We start from the raw sequence: 23,732 nt of genomic DNA on the forward strand, positions 1-23,732 counted from the left end.
CCGCCGCGGGTTCGGATCCTATATAGGGATGGCCGGTTCCCGCTCACTGGCTGAGCGAGGTGCGGGCGCAACACCGAGGGTTGCAATCCCGTTGCCGGTCCTGGTCCGGTACGGGCGCAACACTGAGAGTTGCGATCCGTTGCCGGTCATGAAAAAAGACAAAAAGGGAAAAAAAAAAAAAAAAAAAAAGATCATTTGAGGGCTGAGCCCGTGGCGCACTCGGGAGAGTGTAGTGCTGGGAGTGCAGCAGCACTCCCTGCCGCGGGTTCGGATCCTATATAGGGATGGCCGGTGCGCTCACTGGCTGAGCGCGGTGCAGCCGGTCTCAAAAAGGACAAAAAAAAAAAAAGATCATTTGAATACTAAAATGAAAAGAATACTTTACGTTGTAAATTAAAATTTATTAGAAAATTCTTGTGTGGTATAATGTCACTATTAATATAAAAACAAACCCAGGTCTCGTATCATTAATCTAGTTGCTACAGAAAGCACACTCTTTTTAGGTTTTTATTTAGCACCTGTTAAAATAAGCACCAGTTGGAGTATTAATAAAATTCAGTAGCCAAGAAAATTAGAAACTGTGTTTGTTATACAACAAATGTTTTATATTCCATCATATTTTTGACACTGCTCAGATGTTCTTTCCTTTTAAGGATGCCACTCATTTACTTTTTTTTCTGTAGTCTACATTAAAATATGGTAAAATAACCTTATTTTTTTTCACTTGTAACATAGATAAAAGGACAAATACATACATATACAGTGATAAATGTAATTATATTCTGAATTTTAAAAATAGATAAATGTCTCAAAGGAGGGACTGTCATTCCAGTGTATTTTAGAATTCTTTGAACCCATATTTAGTACTATAGAAATGTGCAGTTTTAGTCACAGCATTTTGCTCAGTGTGTGATTTGGAAAGGGAAATGAGGCTTGCCCTTTTCCAGAAATATGTTAACCTCTTCCTGTAAAGGAAAAATTGTGGATAACTTACAGGAAGAAGAGGAGCCTAGTTTTGATTTATCTTTGAGTAGTAACTAAACAGTGTTTGTATCTGGTATGTACCTGAAATAGTTCTTTCTTACAGTGCATTAGCAACATGAACTTTAATCCACACAATAAAAAAGGGTTTTAGATGATCAAATAAAAAATATGGTTAATATACCATTTTTAAAATAGAAATGTTATGCAAAGCCAACGAAAGGTAATAGGAATGAAATTACTTGTAATACCTTTCAAGGTACCTCTGCTTATTTTTTTTCCTATTAACGTAATCTCTGCCAGTTCGTTCTTTTCCCTATCTTTTTTCTAATGATTGTAGTTCTCCAAATCTGTCTGGACTGTCTTGATGCCTGAATAGAATTTCTACCTATTCAGTGAAACTTTGCTTTAATGGCCCTGAAAATACAAATTCTTTATATTTGAATACTTGCATATCTTTAAAAAATTTCAATCTTCTCCTTGTCTGCACCTCCATCAATATTTCTTCTCATTCTCTGCTTTATTTTTATTCTTAACATTTATCATTAAAAACATTTACTTCCTTATTTTATTTTTTGTCTACTCTTAATAAAATGCAAATTCCACAAGAGGAAGGAGTTTTGTTTGTTCACTGCTCTATTTCCAGTGTCTAAAACAAAGTCTGGCAGATAGTAGACACTCCATAAATATTTATTGAATGAATAACTGCCCTGATTTTCTCAAAACTTTCTCTCCTCTTTCAGTTGTATTGCTAAAATTCTTTCTCTATGCATTTTTTAAAATAGGTTTCTTATCACTTGAGTAACAAATTGAAGTATATTCACTACTTTATATATGTATAAAATCATCCTCGATCTGTCTGTTAATTTGTTCCTCCTACTTTAGTAAAGTCATATTTATCTTGGGGTAATTTATATATATTTTTTCATTTCTTTGATACCTTAATGGTGAATATTTTTAGCTCTAGGTGAGGTCTGGGGAGTCTGTGGATGATATAATAAAACTTTAACAGTAGCAGTCAGCTTTTAAGCCTCTGGTCTCTTTTATGTCTTGTATACTTTAAAACATTACTTGTAAGATTGGAATAGGGAAATAAAAGAAATTTTTACAAAAATATAGTCAGAATCCTCTGAAGAACCCATAGGAGAACCAAATAGAGATTTGAGAATAATTTACTTTGTCAAAATTTGTATAATTTTTAGCTGCCTTATTACCTAACATTAGTACTTTCAGACATAAGTTAATACTTGAAAATAAAGTAAAAAGTACATTTTTCATTAAGTTTAATATTTAATAACCTTCATCATTTAAAAAACTCTATACTTTTGTTTCATTTTCTACACTCTCCAACAGAAGATGCATGTACAGTAAGTGACAGAGCTAAAATTTAAGCCTGGGCATTCTTACTCCACTCTATCAGTGTACGCTGTACTACACATTTAGATTCTACTATACTAGAGTGCATTTTTAGATGACGTAGTGGTCAGTTTGAATTTAGCAATTTGCATCACTTAAATATAATCAGACTTCATAGTGTGACCATCAAACTGTATTAACACATGAAGTCATTGGTGATACCATATAGTGAAAAGGCGTATGAGATTGCTTTCATTTGTGTGGGAAGTTTAAGTTAACATGAGAGCATGGGGAAACAGAATAGGCAGAAAGTACAGAAGTGGCTGAGAAAGAGGATGAAGGAAAGATTTAGTGGACCACATTGACAATTGCTATCCACTTGGACAGTTTTGTTTATGGTGCTGTCTTAGCACAGAATGTTACGTGGTAAATCAGTAAAAATAATTGCCTTGGAAATATAAGTCGAAGTTTCTAGTCGATCCATCAATTTTGACTCATGTCATTCAAAAGTAAGTGGTATAAGTGAGTTTTACCTTTTATCTGTGATGTCTTTAACTGAGATAAAGCTTTTTTCTAGTAATTCAGGATTTGTTAAAATTTAAAGCTTCTCTTTATGAGGGTGAATTTGAAGGTCTTTTGTTCTGATTTAGCTTATCTCCATGAAGTAAGGTATAACGATAAAATAGTGATTGTTTTTTAAAATACATCTCTTCTTATTTATGATTTTTTTTACATATCTACAATGATAGTCCTCATACATTTACTTCAAGGAAAGGAAACTGAAAATTAGAATAAATTAGAAATTTATCACTTTAAGTCCATTCAGCTGTTACATACATAGCAGTAGCATATTTTCTCATGAAATAACTTGCTTTTAACTGGAAAATTAATTTATTAAATACCCACACTCAGTATCATTCCTTGGAGTAAATGATTTTAGCATTTTTAACCCTTATTCTTAGTACTGTTAATTGTATTTATCTAACATGATGCACATATTGAGTATGTTCTTTAAATGTGTGTATTTTTGATATTAGTTTTTTAAAGAGCTAATAAGAATTTTTTTTTAAACTTTCTAGTATATATCTATAAGGAATTATAGATGAAAGATTAGTTCTAATTAACATCTGGTGTCATGCCACCTACTGACCATGGGCAAGTGCTTTAGTGGATCTAGAATTGCGCACCTTTAAAGAGCAGTACAAGTTAACTTTTTATGGTTATTTTTGATGGTTATTTGCTTCCTCATCATATTATTAAATTAAATAAAGGATCCAGAAAGAGTTGAATACTTTCAGAAACTTATTTCTTTTTTTCTTTTTCTTTTTTTTTTTTTTGTCTTTTGTCTTTTTCCGTGTCCGGCAACGGATCGCAACCCTCAGTGTTGCCCCCATACCGGACCGGGGACTGGCAACGGGATTGCAACCCTCGGTGTTGCTCCCGCGCCTCGCTCAGCCAGTGAGCGGGAACCGGTCTGTATGTGGGATCCGAACCCTCGGGCGGGAGCGCCGCCGTGCTTCCCAAGCGGCGCACCTATCCAGTGCGCCACCGGGCCGGCCCCCAGAAACTTATTTCTCAGTAGTTACATCTGAACATGTAGTCACAGTCAATTTGTAAAGAAACTGTCACAGTTATTTCTATAATCTTGCAAAGTTTCGATAATATCACATGGTACCCATGAATCCTGTAGTCTAATTCATCCCAGACCCTTTGTAGCATATCATCAGTGTCAGTGGTTGTAATGGCAGACATGATGTATTCAAGGAATAGTTGGTATAAACAGAAGGCGCATAAAATGAGTAACTTGAAAGCATCAATTCCTTCTGAATCATTTGCTGTTTCTTAATCATATACCATCAGAATGTACATATATTCTTGTCACTTAATGTTTGGCAGAGATCAAAGGAAGTTAAACATCTATTGTAGATAGAGGAGAGAAATAATGATTTACATAGAAATAAGTCACTTTCATGAATGATTATAAGACAGGAATTAAAAAAAAACAATTAGCTTTCTTAATTTTAATATCAGTTGACATTTTTAGTTCCCTCAAAGAGAAATAACAAAAGGAACAAAAAGAGTGCACCTCCTTGGTTTTTTTACTGAAGAGTGTTGTTCAATTTTCTAGTACTTAAAACCTCAGCTTTCCAAATAATAAATACTAGACCAGTTCAACTTGGATACTTTTATTTTGTGGACATTTGATAATAATTAGCTTAAGTCTGTCTGGTGTTATAATTTTAGTTATTTAATTTATTTAAAGTTACAAAAGATTTAAGACCTTATGTATCTTTTTCACATGTGTTTGTTTTTTTAATTGCTGTATAACATACTGACAGCAGAGTGTACAAATCATAAGGTATACTTTTATAAATCATTACTAGTCAGCATTACCCCTATAACAACTATTGGTATGTTTTTCCAGGACACTTTACAGCAATTGATCATGATGTCATTGCCAAATGTCTTAATCATTGGCAAAAATCCCTTTTCTGGTAAGTATTAAAACTAACAATGTGATAAAAATGTCTTGTCTTTGAATAATTTTAACAAGAGCTTGCTTATTTACATTAACTCACTAGGTTTTTCACAATTCTATAGGAGATGTCGAAGGTGATGTTTCATTTTATAGAGAGCAAACAAGCTTAGAGTATTTATATGTTGTAGGTGAGACCGAACATACACTTTACATTAAATTGAGTCCAGTGTTTTTTCTACTATAACAAATTGGTACTTTTCTGTGATGATCTTTAGTGTGTCATTATAAACAAATATAGAAGATGATATATTTGGGCCGAGCCTGCGGCGCACTCAGGAAGGTGTGGCCCTGGGAGCACAGTAGCGCTCGCGCTGCGGGTTTGGATCCTATATAGGGATGACTAGTGCGCTCACGCGCTCACTGGCTGAGCGCTGTGCGGCCGGTCTCAAAAAGGACAAAAAAAAAAAAAGATATACTTATAAGTTAAATTAACATAACCTTAGAAAATAAATGATTTTAAAATAATTTTTGGATTTCTATTCATATATCTCCTATCTACCATTGCCAAAGTTGTTTGAATCCAATGTTTTACAAATTGAAATGTTTTAATTTCCATATACAAGTTCTGAATGGAAAAATGAGAAGCAGTTACTCAGATCATTTAAATTATTTTCTTCAAAATTTCTGCCCTTTACCACATTTTAAATGCGATACATTCAGAGTTTTAATTTTCAGCAATTAGGGAAATTAGCAGCTACCTTACAGGCTACATGTTATCCAAATCAAGTTAGTATATCTTCTCCAATGCTACCCCTCCCTCAGTCAAAACAGCCAAAATAAAAACTAAAATCAAGCAGCTGTTTTTATAGAGGAAATTATCAGTTAGATGAGGTGATTAGGAGTTTAGATAGTCTTTAGAGATACTCTGGGATGTTTGATTACACAAATAAAAAAATTGTTTTGCATGTACGATGGAATTATTTTCAATTCCACATGCATTTAGTAAGTACCTACCAAGTTATAGGGACCAGAAATATAAAGAAATGGTTCATGTTCTGGAGGATCTTGTGTTTTGGTAAGAGACACACAGATTACTGAGACATCATGTAATAGTGTGGAATAGAGATAGCTACAAAATGTTGAGGCATATAAAACATGGAGCAATTAATTATTCTTAAAATTGGTGTATTAGTGAGAATTGGGGACTACTGATGATTGGGACAGGGAAGACTACACAGAGATGTTAGAGCTATGCCTAGGATTATGATTAGTAAGTGGTTTGCTAGGGGGATGAGGAGGTGAGGGGAGAAAGACAGGCAGAAGAAGTAGCTGATGTTAGGGCAGAGGAGTGTGTGTGTGTGTGTGTGTGTATGTATGTATATGTATATGTATGTATATTTGGGGGCAGTAGTGATATGGCTCGGTATAGCTAGAAAGTAGCTTGCTTCATGGACAGTAGAAAGAAATGTGTGAAAAGAAGAGTCGGATTTTATCATAGAAAGGTTGGCCTGAAGGTGAAAATCTGACCCAAAGAAATAATTTTTTTTTCGGCCAGCTCAGTATTTTAAGAAAATCTTAATTGGATGCTGTTAGACTGGGAATATCCTCTCCAGTTCTGTTACTGACTGTTAATTTTTATCCAGCTTGTTATATACATTATTTTACCAGCCTCTCTGTAACAGACGTTTAAAGTTCTGATCCTCATGAACCTACACAGTGGAAAGTCATTTAAATGTTATAGATAGGGGGCTGGCTGGTTAGCTAAGTTGGTTAGAGTGTGGTCCTGATAATACCAAGGTCTAGGGTTTGATCCTGGACCAGCCAGCCGCCAAAAATAAATAAATAAATAAATAAATAAATAAAAGGAAGGAAGGAAGGAAGGAAGGAAGGAAGGAAGGAAGGAAGGAAGGAAGGAGGGAGAAGGGAGGAAGGGAGGAAGGAAATAAAAAAAGGAAGGAAGGAAGGAAGGAAGGAAGGAAGGAAGGAAATAAAAAAAGGAAGGAAGGAAGGGAGGAAGGAAATAAAAAAGGAAGGAAGGAAGGGAGGAAGGGAGGGAGGAAGGGAGGAAGGGAGGGAAGGGAGGGAAGGAAAGGAAGGAAAGGAAGGAAGGAAGGAAGGAAGAAAGAAAGAAAAAGAAAGTTATAGGTAAGTGAATCATAAGATTTGTGTTTTACTACGAAAACACTATTAAAGCTAAGAGGAGCCAGACCTATTAGGAACTATTTTGACTGACTGTGGCATGTCCCTATATCGGCAAAATACAGCTTCTTAATATAGTAGGCTGGTGTAGTATAATCATTTATGGAAAAAGAGAGGATTCATAAGTAGGATACATATTGCACAGCGACTTGAAGCCTGTTTATCTATAATGCAGCCCTTCAAAATTGAGATCTTTGCCCATTTCTTCTGCTGTTTACCACATTGCACACACACACACAGTTGCTTTTTTGAATTCTCTGAATTTGCTTATAGACAATCCTTTGAAGTTATTGTGAATATTACCTCTAGAAGTGATTCTCCCAATAAAGAAAGATACTTGACACAGAGCAAAATGTTGTACTTAGTAATTGTTTTTATTTCAGAACAAGGCACAGAAGAAGTTAAAAAGCTGCTTTTACTTTTACTCGGTTGTGCAGTTCAGGTAAGATAAAATATTTGTTCCTCTTTTCATTTAACAGCCTCCTTATAAGTTTTTTTAGTCTGTAGTTTCTGAAAGACTTAAGGATGGCCCATTGGTTTTCAAAGTCTCTGTTAGAAGATTTAAAGTAACTGTATAACCTCCTATGAGATTATGTTGAAGAAAAACACTTATCTATTATTTTATTTCAAAATTTAGTTATGTCATAGTCATATTTAAAATCTTTGTTTTCCTTATTATGAGGCTTTCTTATGTCCCTAAATTTTTCATGTTTTCTCAGAGGTACCCTTAAAAACCTCTTCCTTATGATTTATGTTTGCATGTGTGTATGTTTTTAGGAGAATGGAAGGGGGTAAAAAGGCAGAATTTATGAAAAATGTTTTAAGACTGTGAGTATTATTATGTTGCCCTTTGATCAGTGATTATAATAATAATACAGGTTGAGTATCCCTTATCCGAAATGTTTGGGACCAGAAGTGCTTTGGATTTGAGGTTTTTTTGGATTTAGGAATATTTGGAGAACACATACTAGTTGAGCCTCCTAATCTGAAAATTCACAATCTGAAATGCTCCAGTGAGTACTTGCTTTGAGTGTTATGTTTCTGCTCAAAAAGTTTTGGATTTTGGAGCATTTCAGATTTTGAATTTTCAGATTAGGGATGCTCAACCTTTAACAGCTATGATGATTTACTGAATGTCTACTTTATGTCAGATATTATACCTTGCATAGGTTTTCTCATAATATCTTTTCTCAACTAAGGAGATTGGTATTTAAGTAGGGTGATCTGTAACTTATCCAAATTAGAACACTTGTGAAAGTCAAAGTAGGTGCTGTTAATAATTACAGTGGAAGTTCATGTTTATTCCAGCCAAACCAAGATGGTCACTCTAGATTTAGGTCAGATTGCTAGTAGGCCAAAGAACTGAAATTCAACTCTGGTCTGACTTCAAAAGCTATTATACTGTGTTAATTTTTCATTTAAGCAGCCATTTTTTGGATGAGTGATTACAGTGTTCCTTTAAACTATCTCAGTTCTTTGTGGAATAAGGTTATTTATAAACAAATAAATAATGTGACCACTAGTAATTTTTTACATACATATATCAGAAATTATATATCCCGGAGAGTATTGGCTTTTAGAGCTGACTGCTTGGGAGCTATATTCTTTATACAGTGTATGTTATTAAAAGTCTCATGCTGTGTAATGTTTACTTCTCAATTGATTCAATATTAAGTTAAAAACAAACAAAGAAACTAACCAAACAAACAAAACAGCTCCATAAATATTAAGTTAAATATGGTATTTGTAGTTGTTGCTCTTCTAATTTGGTCATCAGAACTTGAGTTAGAAACACAACCCTTAATTATTTAACACATTTTATGTACTGTATTTGCTTTTAAAAATACCCTCTGTCCGTGAATGCTACATAAATTGAAATAACATGGTGACAGCATAAATTTGGTTGTTATGGCTGGTTACTAAAATTGACAGTGGGAATGGAGCAGAAACAAGGACCTTTTTTATGAACAGTCTGGGGAAAACCCTTAAAATATTAAAGAAACCATCATTATTACCATCTGTGAGAGCAACGAAAAAGACTATAAAATCTGAGGCACTTCCTCCACCTTCTGTATCTCACATGACAGTATTCCAGATGCTAGGGGGAAAAAAAGGCATGAAATAATGATGCTTTTCAAACAAACTAAAGCTTATGATAGGTTAACCAACCCAAGCTCTTCTAGTTTTGCCAGTGGGTGTTTCCTAAAGAAATTTACCAAGAAGTTTGTATATTTGAGTGACTATTGATACTCATGTTTTGAAATAACTGCTATCATTTTACTTCACTACTGAAGTAAAGCAGATCTATATATTGGGCACATTTTTGTTAAAACAACTTAATGAAGCATTGCTCAGAAATCAACTATCTTAACATCAGATATATAAATTCCTACTTATTGATGCACAGTACTAAATGCTACATAGAGCAATGTAAAGTATAAAGAAACCTGGCCTTATAAGGAACCTACCTTATAAAATAGTTTATATTAATGTTGGCATGTAATTAAAACAAGAAGGTTTTCTAGTGATTAAGTATTCTTAATTTTTTCCTATAAATATATTAGCTGGTTATGTTTACCTGTACTTTAGACTCACATAATCTGTAAATGGTTTGTAAGGTAAATATTATTTCAGATGGTCACTGGAAAATGGAGGGAAAATATTTGGGTGGACTAAGGTTAAAGAGAAGGCACAGAATGAGAAAATTGTATAAAAGAATATATAGAAATGCATGGGTTGTGACATTGTAAGTAAGCTGGAAAATAAGGGTGATTTTGAGATGTTTAGAGAGAACAGGGCAGTGTGGGGGTAAGTTTTAAGGGTAAGGGGAGGAATTTATTAATTTTATCATTTTTTTTAACTTAAAGAGATATTTCAAAGAGCCAGTAGACAAAATGTATTATTAATGTGAGAGAGTGACTAGGGAAGTGTGGCTAGAGCCAGTGAAGAGGAATCGGTAGTACTATGTTTGGAAGATGTCCAGGACCCAAAGTAGTAAATTTATTTGAGAATTAAGAAAGAGTAAATGCAAGCAAATTAATTTTTTTCACATTAAAAAATGAAAGAGCGTAGGTTTTATCAACTGTAGAAAACAAACTGAAGACTCAAGGAGACCATCGTCCTAACCTGTGTCAACATCATTCAAAGTATTTATAGAAATGAGGAAATGGAATGGTTGTCAGACAGGTCTTTGAAGTGATATGAGCTTATCAAGAAACTTGGAAAGCAGTCTTTGTAGATACTTGATGTCTTTGTATTTACAGCAGGTTTATTTTACTTGAAAGCCCTTGAGACTTGCATCTATGGTAGTGCCAGAATGGCAGATTTACCAAGAAAGGAGGAGATCAAATATTGAAAACTATTGGTTCATTCTGTATTTTAAAAATGGTAGTGACCTGATTTTTGTTTTTATTTTTTAATCATTATGTTATACCAGATGCTGTAGTAAAGGGCAGGGACAAGGGTTTTAGAGGAAAGATATGAAGTTCAAGGAGTTTAAATTTGAGAGGCAGGCAGACCAGACAATAACAGCATGTGGTGATAGTTAACATAATGCAAGATACATTGGTGCACAAAAGAAGTATTTTCTTAAATCTGCTTGTAGTATCAGGGAAGGGATCTGAGACAAAGATGTTGAGAAAATTTGTTCAGGGAGCATCAGGTATGGAATTTAATATTCATAGAGGGGACAATGGCAAGAGATTAGACTGGATAGTTGACATGGATTGGATTATGAAGGATTATAGTTTAGATTTCATCCTATAGGCATTTGGGAGCCACTAGTGCTCAATTGTGTAACATCAAAATCTCCTTTTAGCCTTCAGCTGTGACTGTATGAATTGGAAATCTCTGTTGATACTGAAGAGCCAAAATGTACTTTAGGACAAGAAACTGTTAAGGAAACCAATCAGCAAACAAGTATTGTTGAAACACTTTCTAGAACAAACTCTATATTACAGAAAATTCGTTCATCTAGTAGTTGGAGAGGATAAAATTCTGTTTAGTATAATATTAAAGTAAGTGGCATAAATATATTTTTCCACATCTGGGTTAGTTTTATCTGTTATAATTGTGTTCTGTAGGTAGAAATAGCTAGATAAAGGTTGCTGATATGATATTAAAGTCCAGGAATTCAGTGGGCCATAGGTTTCAAAAGATGTTATATTCATAAAAAGAATTAGAAATAAAAAGCAAGCATTGGGAAATTGAAAAAAGTTTTTTTCTTTTGAAGAAAAAATTTATGATTCTTAGGAATCATAATCATAATATGATCATAATTCTTAGAAGGAAGCAGCATTCAAAAACAATTAAGTTGACCACTATTCAAAGATCTTACCTAACAGAATAAGTTAAGAATTTTTTATCCTGATTTTACCTACATAAAAGCCGCAGGAATAATTTTAAATATGAAGAAAACTGTCCCAGGCCAGGGCTTGGGTATTTTTATTATTGGCTGACTAATTCAGTCAGGTTCCTTCAGAGTCTTTTCCAATGAATGACACAAGTCTCCTGAACCAGTCCTGAGCATAAACTCAGAATTTTCACAGATGTATGGCTCTTCATCTTAGCCTTGAAATAGTTGAGGACTCCCAGGTGAAATCATTCTACACAGAAGGACAAATTTTTGTAGTGTTGGTTGTTTAGAAATTTCTTTGTTCTAAGACCATGTAAAATTCACCCCTTTTCAGAACTTAGATTTTGTACTGGCTATTTAGTATACATAAATATTACTTATTTTGAACTCTGACTAGGTTGGGTAGTGCTGAAAGTAACTGAGTGTCAAGTGTGGTTGTAACTAAAATTTTGACCTTTAGGTGTACTCTCAGAAGCAGTTCTAACATTAGTATTTGATTCTGAAAACCAGTTTTGAATTTCATCAGTTTGAGGGCTATAATCTATTGTTTACCTGTCAATTATCTGTAAAGCATCTTAAAAGTTAGCATTTTAGAATTTTAATTATTGTATTACTTTTTTCTTTTTTTTTTTTTTTTGACTGGTAAGGGGATTACAACCCTTGGCATGGTGTTGTCTGCACCATGCTCAGCCAGTGAGCGCGCTGGCCATCCCTACATAGGATCCGAACCTGTGGCCTCGATGCTACCAGCACTGCACTCTCCCGAGTGAGCCACGGGGCTGGCCCATAATTATTGTATTACTTTTTTGAGAAATAAAACATTTCTAGCTGAGGCATTTCTTTTTCTGAGAATGTATAAAATAGCAAATGTAGCTCAACTTAAAGAGGGAATTTTTTACTGTTTTAATTTTATTTTTTTTAAATTGTGGTAAAATATACATAATACGAAATTTACCATTTTAACTATTTTTTAAAGTATACAGTTCGTGGTATTCACATTGTTGTGCATTCACATTGTTGTGTAACTATCACCACCATTCACATCGGGAACTTTTCTCATCTTCCAAAACTGAAACTCTGTACCCATTAAACAGTAACTCCCCATTTTGCCCCCAGCCCTTGTCAACCATAATTTTACTTTCTGTCTCTATAAATTTGACTACTCTATGTACCTCATATAGATGAAATCATACTGTATTTCTTCTATGTGACTGGCTTATTTCACTTAGCATAATATCTTCAAGGTTCATCTATGTTGTCAGAATTTCATTTCTTTTAACTGGAAACAGAGGCCTAGGGGAAAAAGGGGGGTGGGGGGAATAAGTATTTTCTTCCTTTTAAAGCCTGAATAATATTCCATCATAGGTATATACCACATTTGTTCATTCATTTATCCATGGATAGACACTTGGATTGCTTCCACTTTTTGGCTGTTGTTAAGTAATGCTTCTGTCAACATGGTGTACAAATATCTGTTTGAATCACTGTTTTCAGTTCTTTTGGGTATCTACTCAGAAATAGAATTGTTGGATCATATGATAATTCTACTTTTAATTTTTTGGGGAATTCTCATACTGTTTTTTATAGAGGCTGCACCATTTTACATTCCAACCGGTAATACACAAGGGTTTCATTTTTTCCACATTCTCACCAACATTTCATTTGTAACTCTGTGTTTTTTTTGTTTTTTTTTTTTGATAATAGTCATCCTTTCAAAAGGGAATTTTAATTTTTCTATTTTTATTTCTTTTACATATGTGGCTTACTTTGGTCTTTTGTAGAACTATGATTTGTTTAGAACTATGACATAATTAGTGTTCTTATTCTTATTTAAAACACTAATGTGTTCCTTGTCTGTTGACAGTCTCTTTTCTGTCCTGCAAGATTCTATGAAATTCATTCTATATTCTTTAGAAAAGCTTAACCTATTTATAAAACATTTTCAGAATTCTTAAGTCTTTTAGAGTTTGGATTAAGATGAGATTTAGTAGAAATGTATTTTAAGGATAAAGGAAGAATTCTTATTGATTTGTATGTATTGAGACTGTGCTAAAGGGTGAGCTCCTAAAGGTAGTATAAGTAAAGAAACTGTGGTTCTGGGGCTTAGAAAAGGGAAATGCATCTGTTTAGTTTAAACTGAAGGCAGAGAAAGATATGGCAGTTGAATTTGGGGGACTTTTGGTGAGTCATAGTCATTACCTTTTATAATAACCCCGCCATTTTATATTCCAAATGGCTTAGAAACTATGCGTAGGTCAACAATTTTGGAAGCAGTAAATAATTGAGATTACTATACTCGAACATTAGTTATTTTATATATGCTACAAATGTACAATTAGAAAGTAATTCTTAATCATTCTCACACAGTCTGTCAAATATTATTTACTAGACAAAAAAAATTCTTGTTTTTAAACCCATGGGTTTTTATCCCATTCCCCCAAAACTCTGACTTGCTAGTCGCAACTAGGAATTATACATTCATGGTAATTTAGTTTTAAACGTGATTATATCATTCTAATAATTTTGTTTTTACAAGATATAGAATTCTACTCTGATGGGAGTATGTTTAGTTAAATTGTATGGCAGTAGAAATACAAGTGTTAAAATTTGATAAACATTTACAGTATAAATCAGAGCCTTGAAAGTTTCTTAATGATCAAAGACCAGTTTTTCTTTTTAAAAATGTATTAACTTCACTAGTAGTTCAGTAATTGGCCCAGGACATGGATCCAAGTTAGACAAGGCAGTGCTGTCTATTTTGTATGCACTTCTCATTTGGTAGCTGCAAGAATACAGTTGTACTAGCAGTTGGATTACAATATAAGAGATGTAGATGGAGGCACTGATTAAGATGCATGTCGAACTGTTACTCAGTACTGACCTGGAAGGAAAAGGATTAGGTTTGCATTTTAATATTTTTAATTTATATAAAGCTTTTTTTAAAAGTTGCACAATAAAGAATTGCTTCCTTTATTCCATTTGGTTATATGTGTATTACTATATATGTTCTTAAACCTTGTCCCTGGTAACTTTATTATGTTAGAAACAAACCAAATATTTATTGTATAAATGTTGAACTGGGGCCACAAAAGTGGGTTTCTTTTATTAAGATTGATAGGATGAAGATGTGAGAATGAATTGTAATGAAGTAAAAATTTCTTAAAAAATTTTTTTCCAGGAAGAAAGGCTGTGTTGTTTGTGACTGAGCATTTTGGCTGTGTTCCGAATTCTGCCACTGACTCACTGTGTTTTTTGGCAACTAACTTACCCTCCCTGAAACAAGTGTTTGATTCTTTACTTCTCTGTTTGTAAAGTTAGCATAATAATATTGTACAGACCTCAGATAGGTTGTGTAATGGTTTCTCACTGTAGAACTTTCCAGCATAAAAATAGTATGGATTTTCAGTGCCTTACTTTTATAAATATATATATATTTAAAAAATCATTATCTCTTATTAGGTAAGTATATCAGACAATTTAAATGAAAACAAAACCTTTACTTTTCAAAACTCTAAGTCTGATGAATTTTTAGTTAAATACAATATTTTAAGGATTATACATACCCTACAGAGTATGAATGATTATTTTATTTATTTTAGTGTCAGAAAAAAGAAGAATTTATTGAAAGAATTCAAGGTTTAAATTTTGATACAAAAGCAGCAGTTGCCGCTCATATTCAAGAGGTAATGACTTCTGTACAATTTTTATGTACTTATGAAGTTTTTGATGTGTTTATTTGTATATCTCCCAATGTCATAGGATAAGCAAGAACAAATCAAGATCAAATATAAATGAACGCTGCTTTTATACTATATTAAACATGGCACAGTGCTAAACTACAAATGTACCGTTGCCTTTATCTATTGGCACATAGGCAGAAAATGTTATTTGAGGAATGAAGTATATGTCTTTGTTAGACAGTACAAAATGTGTAGTATAGTAAATGGAAACAAAGTGGAACATTGCTTGTAATTCAAAACTATAAATGAGGTAAGATGATAAGCTTATTATGATGTCATTCCAGTGATTTTCTTTTGAATGAATGGACTAGCATAATTTTTATTGAAGATATTACTTGAATTATAACATCCGTATAAAACTTAAATCTAGGGCATATTGTGCAGTGTCAAATAATTGAAGTTAAAATAGTTTATTAAGTTTGATTTTAAAAGCTGCTATTTCTTCATCTATCTATTCTTAGGCTTTTAATCTTGTAAAGATTTATTAGAATTAAAGTATGTTAAATTTTACATGTTGATTAGAAAAGGGAAAGGAGAGAATTTTTAAATAGTGAAAATTGGTAATGTTTATAATATTCACTCTTTAGATGACTTTGTCTTCCATAGATCATCTTTTTTTTTAGTTAACATTCATAGTGCCCAGCTATCTTGTCAGTAACATTGCTGTCAACAGTAAGCATATTAATACTTTAAAAGATATAGTTTTACTGGTATATAAATGTTTTTATATACATTTTTTATATATAAATGTCTATATATATATGTTTATTTATGCTAATTTTGTGGTTATATTTCATTTTGAAGAAATAATAAATACTGCAAGTTGCTGAATTTGTCACCATCCTTGAAAGTGTTATTTTTGCTTTTTGTTGTGAAAGTTAAAGCAAAATATCAGAATCATGGAGAGAAGTGGAAAGCAAGAAATAAGTACTTCATTTACATAACTTTATAATTCTTTAAAAAATCTATTGGGAGTCCTTTCTCTTAAGATTCTGTGACAGTGTCATCTTCAGAAACTACGAAGATTTAGCTATTCAAGTATAAAAATACAATAACATATACCCTACAAGATTAGAAACTGTTTGCTTTTGAATATGAATTACAATAAATTTAAAGTCTTATCTGCAGAAAAGTTCAATTGATTTTGTTAAAGCAGTGCTGAAATATATCAATATATTTAACCTTAGAAATGCCTTGAATTAAATATTCTTTTGTTGACTAGAAAATGAATATCAAGTCATATAAAGATTATATTTAGTGAAAGATAACTTTTAGTTGTTAGTGTTTTAATCATTAATTTCAAATGTTCTTCTTTAGACATTATATTGGCTTTTTATATTTTTATTATATGGGTTATATAATATTTGAGCTAATCTTATACTAGAATGAAAGAGATTTTTAAGTATTATCCATTTTTGAGTTATTTTGTCTGCTTTTCTAAAGGTAACCCATAACCAGGAAAATGTGTTTGATCTGCAATGGATGGAAGTGACTGATATGTCTCAGGAGGACATAGAACCACTCTTGAAAAATATGGCATCGCATCTAAAAAGACTTATAGATGAAAGAGATGAGCATTCAGAGGTTTGTAAATTTCTTTCAGTATATTATGAAAGTTTGTTTCCCCCCAAAAATAGTAGCTTCAGAAGTTTTTCAGAATTGATACTCTGTTTCATAGGGACAGGTAAGAAAGTACTGTGTCCTTTCTCTTTTGTGGAACTCAGGAACAAAAAGGTTGTATAAGAACCCCAAATTGCTAGTAAGTAAATTGCAATTAGGTTTTCTTTTGTTTCCTTTTAAGTTAGTCTTATTCTGATTTTGTTCCTGAAGTCATCCCCCCAGCTCTGGCAACAGTATTAGTAGTGTGAAACTGAAAATATGATGTAAGTGGAAAAATCATTACCTTGAAGCATGAGAATTTGCTTAAGGTTAATTTCTTAGTTTTACTGCCACATTTTGAGGTTGGAAAAATAAGTATTAATAAAAGGAGAATAACAGGTGTTCAGAATAAAATATCGCACAAAAGATCTCAAATTTTTCTAGGTAGTATGATGAGGTGTGATTTTAAAAGGAATATTGTTATAAGCTCCTTTAAGGCAGAACTTTGCTTTTTAAAAGGAGTAAAATTGCACTGAATTTTCTGTGTTCACTCTCTGAAAGCAATTTATAATTTTAGAGGAATCTAGACTTTATTGCATACGGTGGTGAGTAATATTTTCTTAGCAGACCAAAGTACTGTGCCATTCAGAAGAATGTATAGCTTTGGTCTGTTGTTGCATTTACATTCGAGAGACGGTTTGGGGCTTATTTATAGAGAATTTGTATGATTGCTCTTGGGGCCAATGAAAGAGTAAATAGAGGAAATTCCTAAAGATTTTTTTTTTCCCTGAAGAAAACTTTCATGTCTCTATAGAGGATATTCAGTTCTGATGGGAATTTTCAATTTTTCTTCAGTCATTAAAAGAGAAGAAAATATACGAAATAAACATTTTAGGGCAATAATTAAATTTTTAAAAAGCAAGGGCAATGGGACCAAAGGAAGGAGAGAGTAAATTGAAAAACATCCCTAGTATGTATCAAACTTATCCTGGGATACCTAGATCATTTCATTTTCAATCTGATTTTTGAACCATATGCTCTGTCTTTTTGTTCATTTGTTTTAGTGCCTTTTTACTGCTTTATCCACTTTCTAGAACATCCCTCTATTTGCATTTCAGGTTATTAAAGATTTTGCAATAATGTTCCTTCAGCTTCTGAGGAATTATTTCTAAAAATCAATGGATTGGTTTCATATGATAAATGAGATCAAACTATATGTCAATCTAAGTGAAGGGATTAATAAGGGGTGAACAAAATACTTGTCATTACATGACTGTCACAAAACTGTAAGGAATATGAAACACTATATAGAGTGATTGAAAAACCTTTTAAAATATATTATTCTGCCTAATTAAGCATTTTTGTTGAATTTGTTTTTCTAGCAAGGAAAAAAAAAGTGGTCATACTCTCTACTGTCTCACGTATTTGAGAAAGAAGTTGCTGGCTGGTTTAAATCCAATTTTCTGGGGAACTTTATTGTTTTTCAGTTTGGGTTACCAGTTGACAAATTAGAAATGGTCATTAAAAATAATTGTGAAAAATATTAGACAAATGTAAAGATAGTATGTACATAAAATAATTCTGTATCATTCAGTTATGTTGAAACAAGTTCTTATTTAGATTTTCCCTGTAACTTTTTTCCTGTTCTGATGGATCTTTTGTAATAATTGTTTCACTTCAGTCTAAAAAGTGTATATTTGGTCACCCTGTTTTTAATTTCTCTTCATTTTTTTATTCTTAATTCTATGGAACAAGTATGTCTTCGATCCTTTCCATTTACTAAAAACCGAGTAGGAGATTTTAATGAATTTAAGATCTCTTTATTGTCACTTTTAATTTTATACCAGACTTTGTGCTATAAGTTTAACACATACTGTCTTATTAAATCTGCACAATAGCCCTATTTTATAGATGAAGATACTTGAGCTCAGAGAAGTTAAGTAACTTACCAGGTCTAACTCTAATGCTTATGTTCCTAACCATCTTAATACCTTTGCCTAAATCCATGATTGTGCTGAGCACATCTCTAATTCTAATTTTTACTTAATAATGAATTCTGTAAATAGAATTTGTAAGTAGAATTGGGAGCAACAAACTGACAAACTTTCAAAAAAAGAACCAAGCATACCAGCCAGCCACCTAAATAAATAAATAAAGATTCTTACAGTCTAATAGGGAAGTTGTTTTAATAAAATAATTAACTGTAATAAAATTTGAAAAGTGATAAGTACCAAAAATGATATATATCTAAATACCATAGGAATTCAAAGAAGGAAGATTTACTTGCAACTGCTAGTTGGAAAGATCAGGGAGGCTTATGAAATGAGAGTTATGTTTTAATGACATTTCCTGTTAGATTATTTTGAAAATGTACCAGAGGACTTGAGTTCAAGAAGCTACCATCATTAGAGACCAGTCCAAAGTCTAAATAATCTTTAATGGAAAATACCTCTGTGTACTCTTAACTCTTAGTACCAGGTTTCTTTCTTCTTTTTAAAAAAAAAATATTTTGTAGTGCTTAGTTCTTTTGTGCTCTGTTCATGGGCATCTGGAAGCTCTTGATATCTCCATTTCACCACCTACTAAGTTCAAATGTATATCTGTTTTCTGTACTTCTTTTGTGTTTTCCATTTTGTAAATTGCTTAGTTGAATATTTTGAGCACCTCTTTTGTGCTCAGTACTGTGCTAGATGAGATGAGAGACTGAGAGGTTCAAAGGAGGTATAAGAAAGATTGCATCTGGTTTATTGAGAAAAAACACATTATTTGTAAATAAAAAATACGAGCTAGCATATAATTAAATGCTAATTTATTTGTGCATGAAACAAACATTAATTAAATACTATCTGCCAGGTATTGTTGTTAGAGTCAGTAGGTGTTAGAAAACAAGATTAAAGATGATTGAGACAGTAAGAAAATATACAAATAAAAGTTGACTTCAAGGAGGTGGAGACTGGGCTACTATGGAGATTAATGACACTGTTGACAGAGACAGGAAAGTTGGGGTTGGCATACTGGGTAGATGGATAGGATAAAGTATTGTCAATGGAGATATAAACTACCCTTCAAAAGGTGGCAAGAAGAGAATGTAACTTTTTTCCTAGATAGGAGAAACTGGTACGGGGATACTTCAAAAAGTTCATAGAAAAATAGAATTGAAAGATAATATGAACATTTATGTGAATTTTTTGATGTAGACCCTTCATATGTCTTTGACCCTTCATATGTTCTTCAAAGACCCTTCATATGTCTTTGAAGAACAAGGAGAAAAAAGCCAATATGGAGAAAGAAATCAAAAATGTTTAAGGAATATGTGTTGAGAGCAAAAAAATGAATAAAAATGGAGGCATTAATCCCAGATTGTATCATTTCTTTGGCAAATTGGAGGAGAGATCATTTGTTGGAAGTGATGACAGCAGTTTGCAGTTGGAGGCTTATGTAGAGAAAAAGGGATATATTTACAACAGTTATAGTGGGGAAATTTGCCAGGAAATCAGGAAGATCTCAAGAAAAGGATTGATGGGTAGTGGAAAGAGTTTAATTGAGGATGGATGGCAAGATCTGTAGTAGGACTGTACAATTTTTTGTTTTTCTTAGTGCTCTATCACCTTGGAACAGAAATAGAGAAAACTGAGTAAGTAAGGAAAATAACATAGTGTTTGAGTAAGACTTGAATTTGAATTCTTGTAATACCTATCATTGGTTGTGTGACTTTGGTTACATTATTTAATCTATATGAGCCTTAGTTTCCTCATGTCCAAAGTAAACATAGTACCTCTATTGCAGACATAGTTTGAGATCTTGTTGGAAGATCCCTAAGCTAGGAGTTCTGTAAGTGTTAGTTTCCCCAAACAGTGTGCCATCATCAGACAAGTGGCATGGTAGTGTTAAATTAAAAAATAAGAGTGACATTTAAGGGCCTGATTATCGTTCCAGGCTGAGTAGGAGCTCTGGAATAGCTAAGAATAATTTGTTGGACTGGGCAAAAAGGGGGAGAAGAAGAGTGATTAAAGATTCAGGTGTAGGTATGGTGACATGGAAGTAATGATAGTAAAGAAGACATGCCACAAAAGAAAAATTGGTTCCTTTACTAGAGAAGCCTATATATATTGAATAGGGAGTGGACGTGGCTTTGCAGAGAGAAAAGGAACTGGGAAGTTACTTTCTGTGGTTTGTCAACATGCATGGATGGAGCTATGAAAGCAATAGCTGCAAACAGGAAGGTAAGACCTTGATATAGGTGCTGAAATATATCTTGAGGACAAAGAAATGAATTCTGGTGGGTGGTTAAAAAAACAAACAAGCAAGTATGATTCAGTGAGGGTGGATAAGACTTAGTAAGAAATAAAGCAAGGATGGTGATCATGGTCCCAAGGTGGTAACCCCGCCCATTTTGTCAGAAGTCAATAAGGACAGTTGAAATTGCTGTAGAAGATAATTTCTGTTTGAAAAGTTTGAAAGAAAAACTGAGAAATTGGTTTAGAATAAAGATAATTTGCCAACAAAGAAAAGGAAAATTAGGGGAATGGAGGAATATGATTGTGTAAGGTACATGTGGGTTAAATAGCCCTTAATGTTCAGATTTAGGAAAAAGAGAAGGCGTTTGTGCCCTATGGAAGGTCTCTGGAGGAAGGAATAAAGGAAGCTTTGAGATGATAAAGTAGAGAGTACATAGGATATGGAGTCAAAGGGCTGGCCTGGAATCTTGGCATTAGCTAGTTGTCTGATCATGGGCATATCATCTCTGTGCCTCAGTTACCTTACCTGAAGAATAAAGAGATTGCGCTTAACCTCTGAGGTCTTGTTAGGTCCCTTTGAGATCCCTGTTTACAATATTAGAATCGTATTGCCCAATTCTGCAATGATGGCAAGGTTGTATTTCTGGGCTTCCAGCAGAGTACTTGTAGCTCGATGTGGCTGTCGTGCTCTTCAAATGTGGCTAGTGTGACTAAGGAACTGAATTTTTAACTCTTTAAATTTTTAATTAAATAGCCACTTGTGCTACTGGCTATTATATTGAACAACACAGTTCTAGGCAAATCACCTTTAGATTGATTTCTTTCCTGTCACAAGTCTTTTTACACCTTTCCGACAGTTGCTATCTAATCTAGTTAATGTAATTGGTTTCTTTTGTTAAAGAACTAGGGAAGGGAAAAAATACTAAGTCTTGTTTTAGAGTTATCTACTAAATAGCTCATGCATGAACTGTTGAATGAAACTTTAAAAAATGAGAGCTAAATATGACAAAGTTAAGATGTTTTTGACCAGTGAATTGTTTTTGTATTATAGTACAGTACTTAGACCCAGTGAATAGTGTTCATGTGTTTAGTTCACTGATATGTAGAATACTAAAAGTGGTTCTGTGTTTATAATTTCTTAGACTATCGTAGAGCTCTCTGAAGAACGGGATGGTCTTCATTTTCTACCCCATGCCTCTTCATCTGCACAGTCACCCTGTGGTTCTCCAGGCATGAAGCGAACAGAAAGTCGACAGCATCTGTCAGTAGAACTAGCAGATGCTAAGGCCAAGATAAGAAGGCTTAGACAAGAACTGTAAGTTGCTGATTTTCAAGGTTCACTGAATTTATATGGTCTCAAAGGTGACCTAAACAATATTATTGGGCTTAGAGAATATAGATCAGTGTGTCTCCATTGCTAGCCTATGTCAAAGTTTTTACTAGTATTTGTCAAAAATAAGGAGACTGGCATACATTTTCCTAATGTTAAATCTTATCAATTTAAATGATGTCCTTTATTCTGGATTTATGTCTTTTCTATCTTTCTAATGTTAAAATGTCCTTTCTTTTATAAAATAGCGTCCCTTCCTGGGCAAATTGGGGCCTCCTTAATTTTTTAATTTTTATATTCTTGAAATCCAAAATACTGGGAACCACTGATGAGACTAATAAGTTTAGCTCTTTTTAAATTCATGTTTTAAAAGATGGAATTATTGGAATGTAGTATTCCAAAAACAATTTTTTGTGTGTGTATTTTTTGCATTGAGTAATTGACATGCCTGAGTCATGTACTTTAGTAAAGGTAAATATTCAGAGCTAATTAATACTAATGAAATTATATTTATTTAACTTTCAAAGATCATTACAGAGAGTTAGTATAAATGTCACATAGGCATTCTTTGGTGAACCACAAGTAAAGATGTGACCAATCACCACTCTGGAGTTTTCTATTTTATGCTTTAAGAACAAAGGATTTTTTTTGTGGGGGCTTTTTTCTTTCTTTCCTTATTTTTTATTATTATTATTGTTTTTATTTTTTGGTTTGTTTTCCTGGAATTTGTGCTTCAGAGTGTAGATTTTAAATTTAAAACCACAATATAGCAATTAAATTTATTTACTGATCATTTAAAGCATTTGAAGAAAGTGATTAAATATGCAAGGTAGAAAAAATATTACAGTCTATTGGAAAATGTGAAAACAAAAAAATACAGCTTTCATTTGTGGATGTCTGCATTATTATGTATCTATTGAAGTGAACACGCCTAGGATATTCTATAAACAGCTGCACCAGGAAAATTAGGGAAGAGATTGCTGTTATTAGCTTGACTGGCAGTTAATGGATAGCCTAAACAGTGAACACTACTTCGTTCCGTATAATTTAGCACAATCTTTTCCAGTCTTTAAATAAAGCATGCAATTAGAACTGCAGTGATGGCTGTGAATTCATTTAACATTTTGTACTATATTAGAGTTTAATTTTTAAATAAAATTTACTTGGCCATGGAGTGTATTAAAGATTAATAAAATTTGGTTGCATATATACTGATTGGAAAATGTAAATGGATATTTTTAATGGATAAACAAATATGCCAGATACAGCAAGTATTCCTGGTAACTAGTATTTCTTCAAATACCATCTAATATCTTTGTTGTCCTTTGAAAATGTGTTCCTTCATGGATTTCTTCTATTAACACTTGTTTTACATCTTTTTATTAGGACAGATCTTTTCTGAAGTGAGTAAACTAGGGAAATCACGGTGGACAAAAATAGACTAGATTGCTGTATA

The 23,732-nt window shown here is 32.9% G+C and overlaps 1 protein-coding gene across 1 annotated transcript in view; it reads left to right on the forward strand.

Moving 5' to 3' along the window:
- CCDC88A (coiled-coil domain containing 88A) overlaps positions 1-22,583 on the forward strand; it is a 29,642-nt gene extending 7,059 nt beyond the window's left edge. Inside the window, exons 2-6 of the mRNA XM_008571197.1 lie at positions 4,763-4,832; positions 7,399-7,457; positions 14,969-15,052; positions 16,553-16,693; positions 22,089-22,583. Of these exons, the coding sequence (XP_008569419.1) occupies positions 4,784-4,832; positions 7,399-7,457; positions 14,969-15,052; positions 16,553-16,693; positions 22,089-22,265 (510 nt within the window). The 5' untranslated portion in view covers positions 4,763-4,783 and the 3' untranslated portion in view covers positions 22,266-22,583. The remainder of the gene's footprint in view (positions 1-4,762; positions 4,833-7,398; positions 7,458-14,968; positions 15,053-16,552; positions 16,694-22,088) is intronic.
- Positions 22,584-23,732: the final 1,149 nt, after the last annotated feature.

The sequence above is a fragment of the Galeopterus variegatus genome, unplaced genomic scaffold (genome assembly GCF_000696425.1).
Source record: "Galeopterus variegatus unplaced genomic scaffold, G_variegatus-3.0.2 Scaffold665, whole genome shotgun sequence".
NCBI classification, from domain to species: Eukaryota; Metazoa; Chordata; class Mammalia; order Dermoptera; family Cynocephalidae; genus Galeopterus; species Galeopterus variegatus.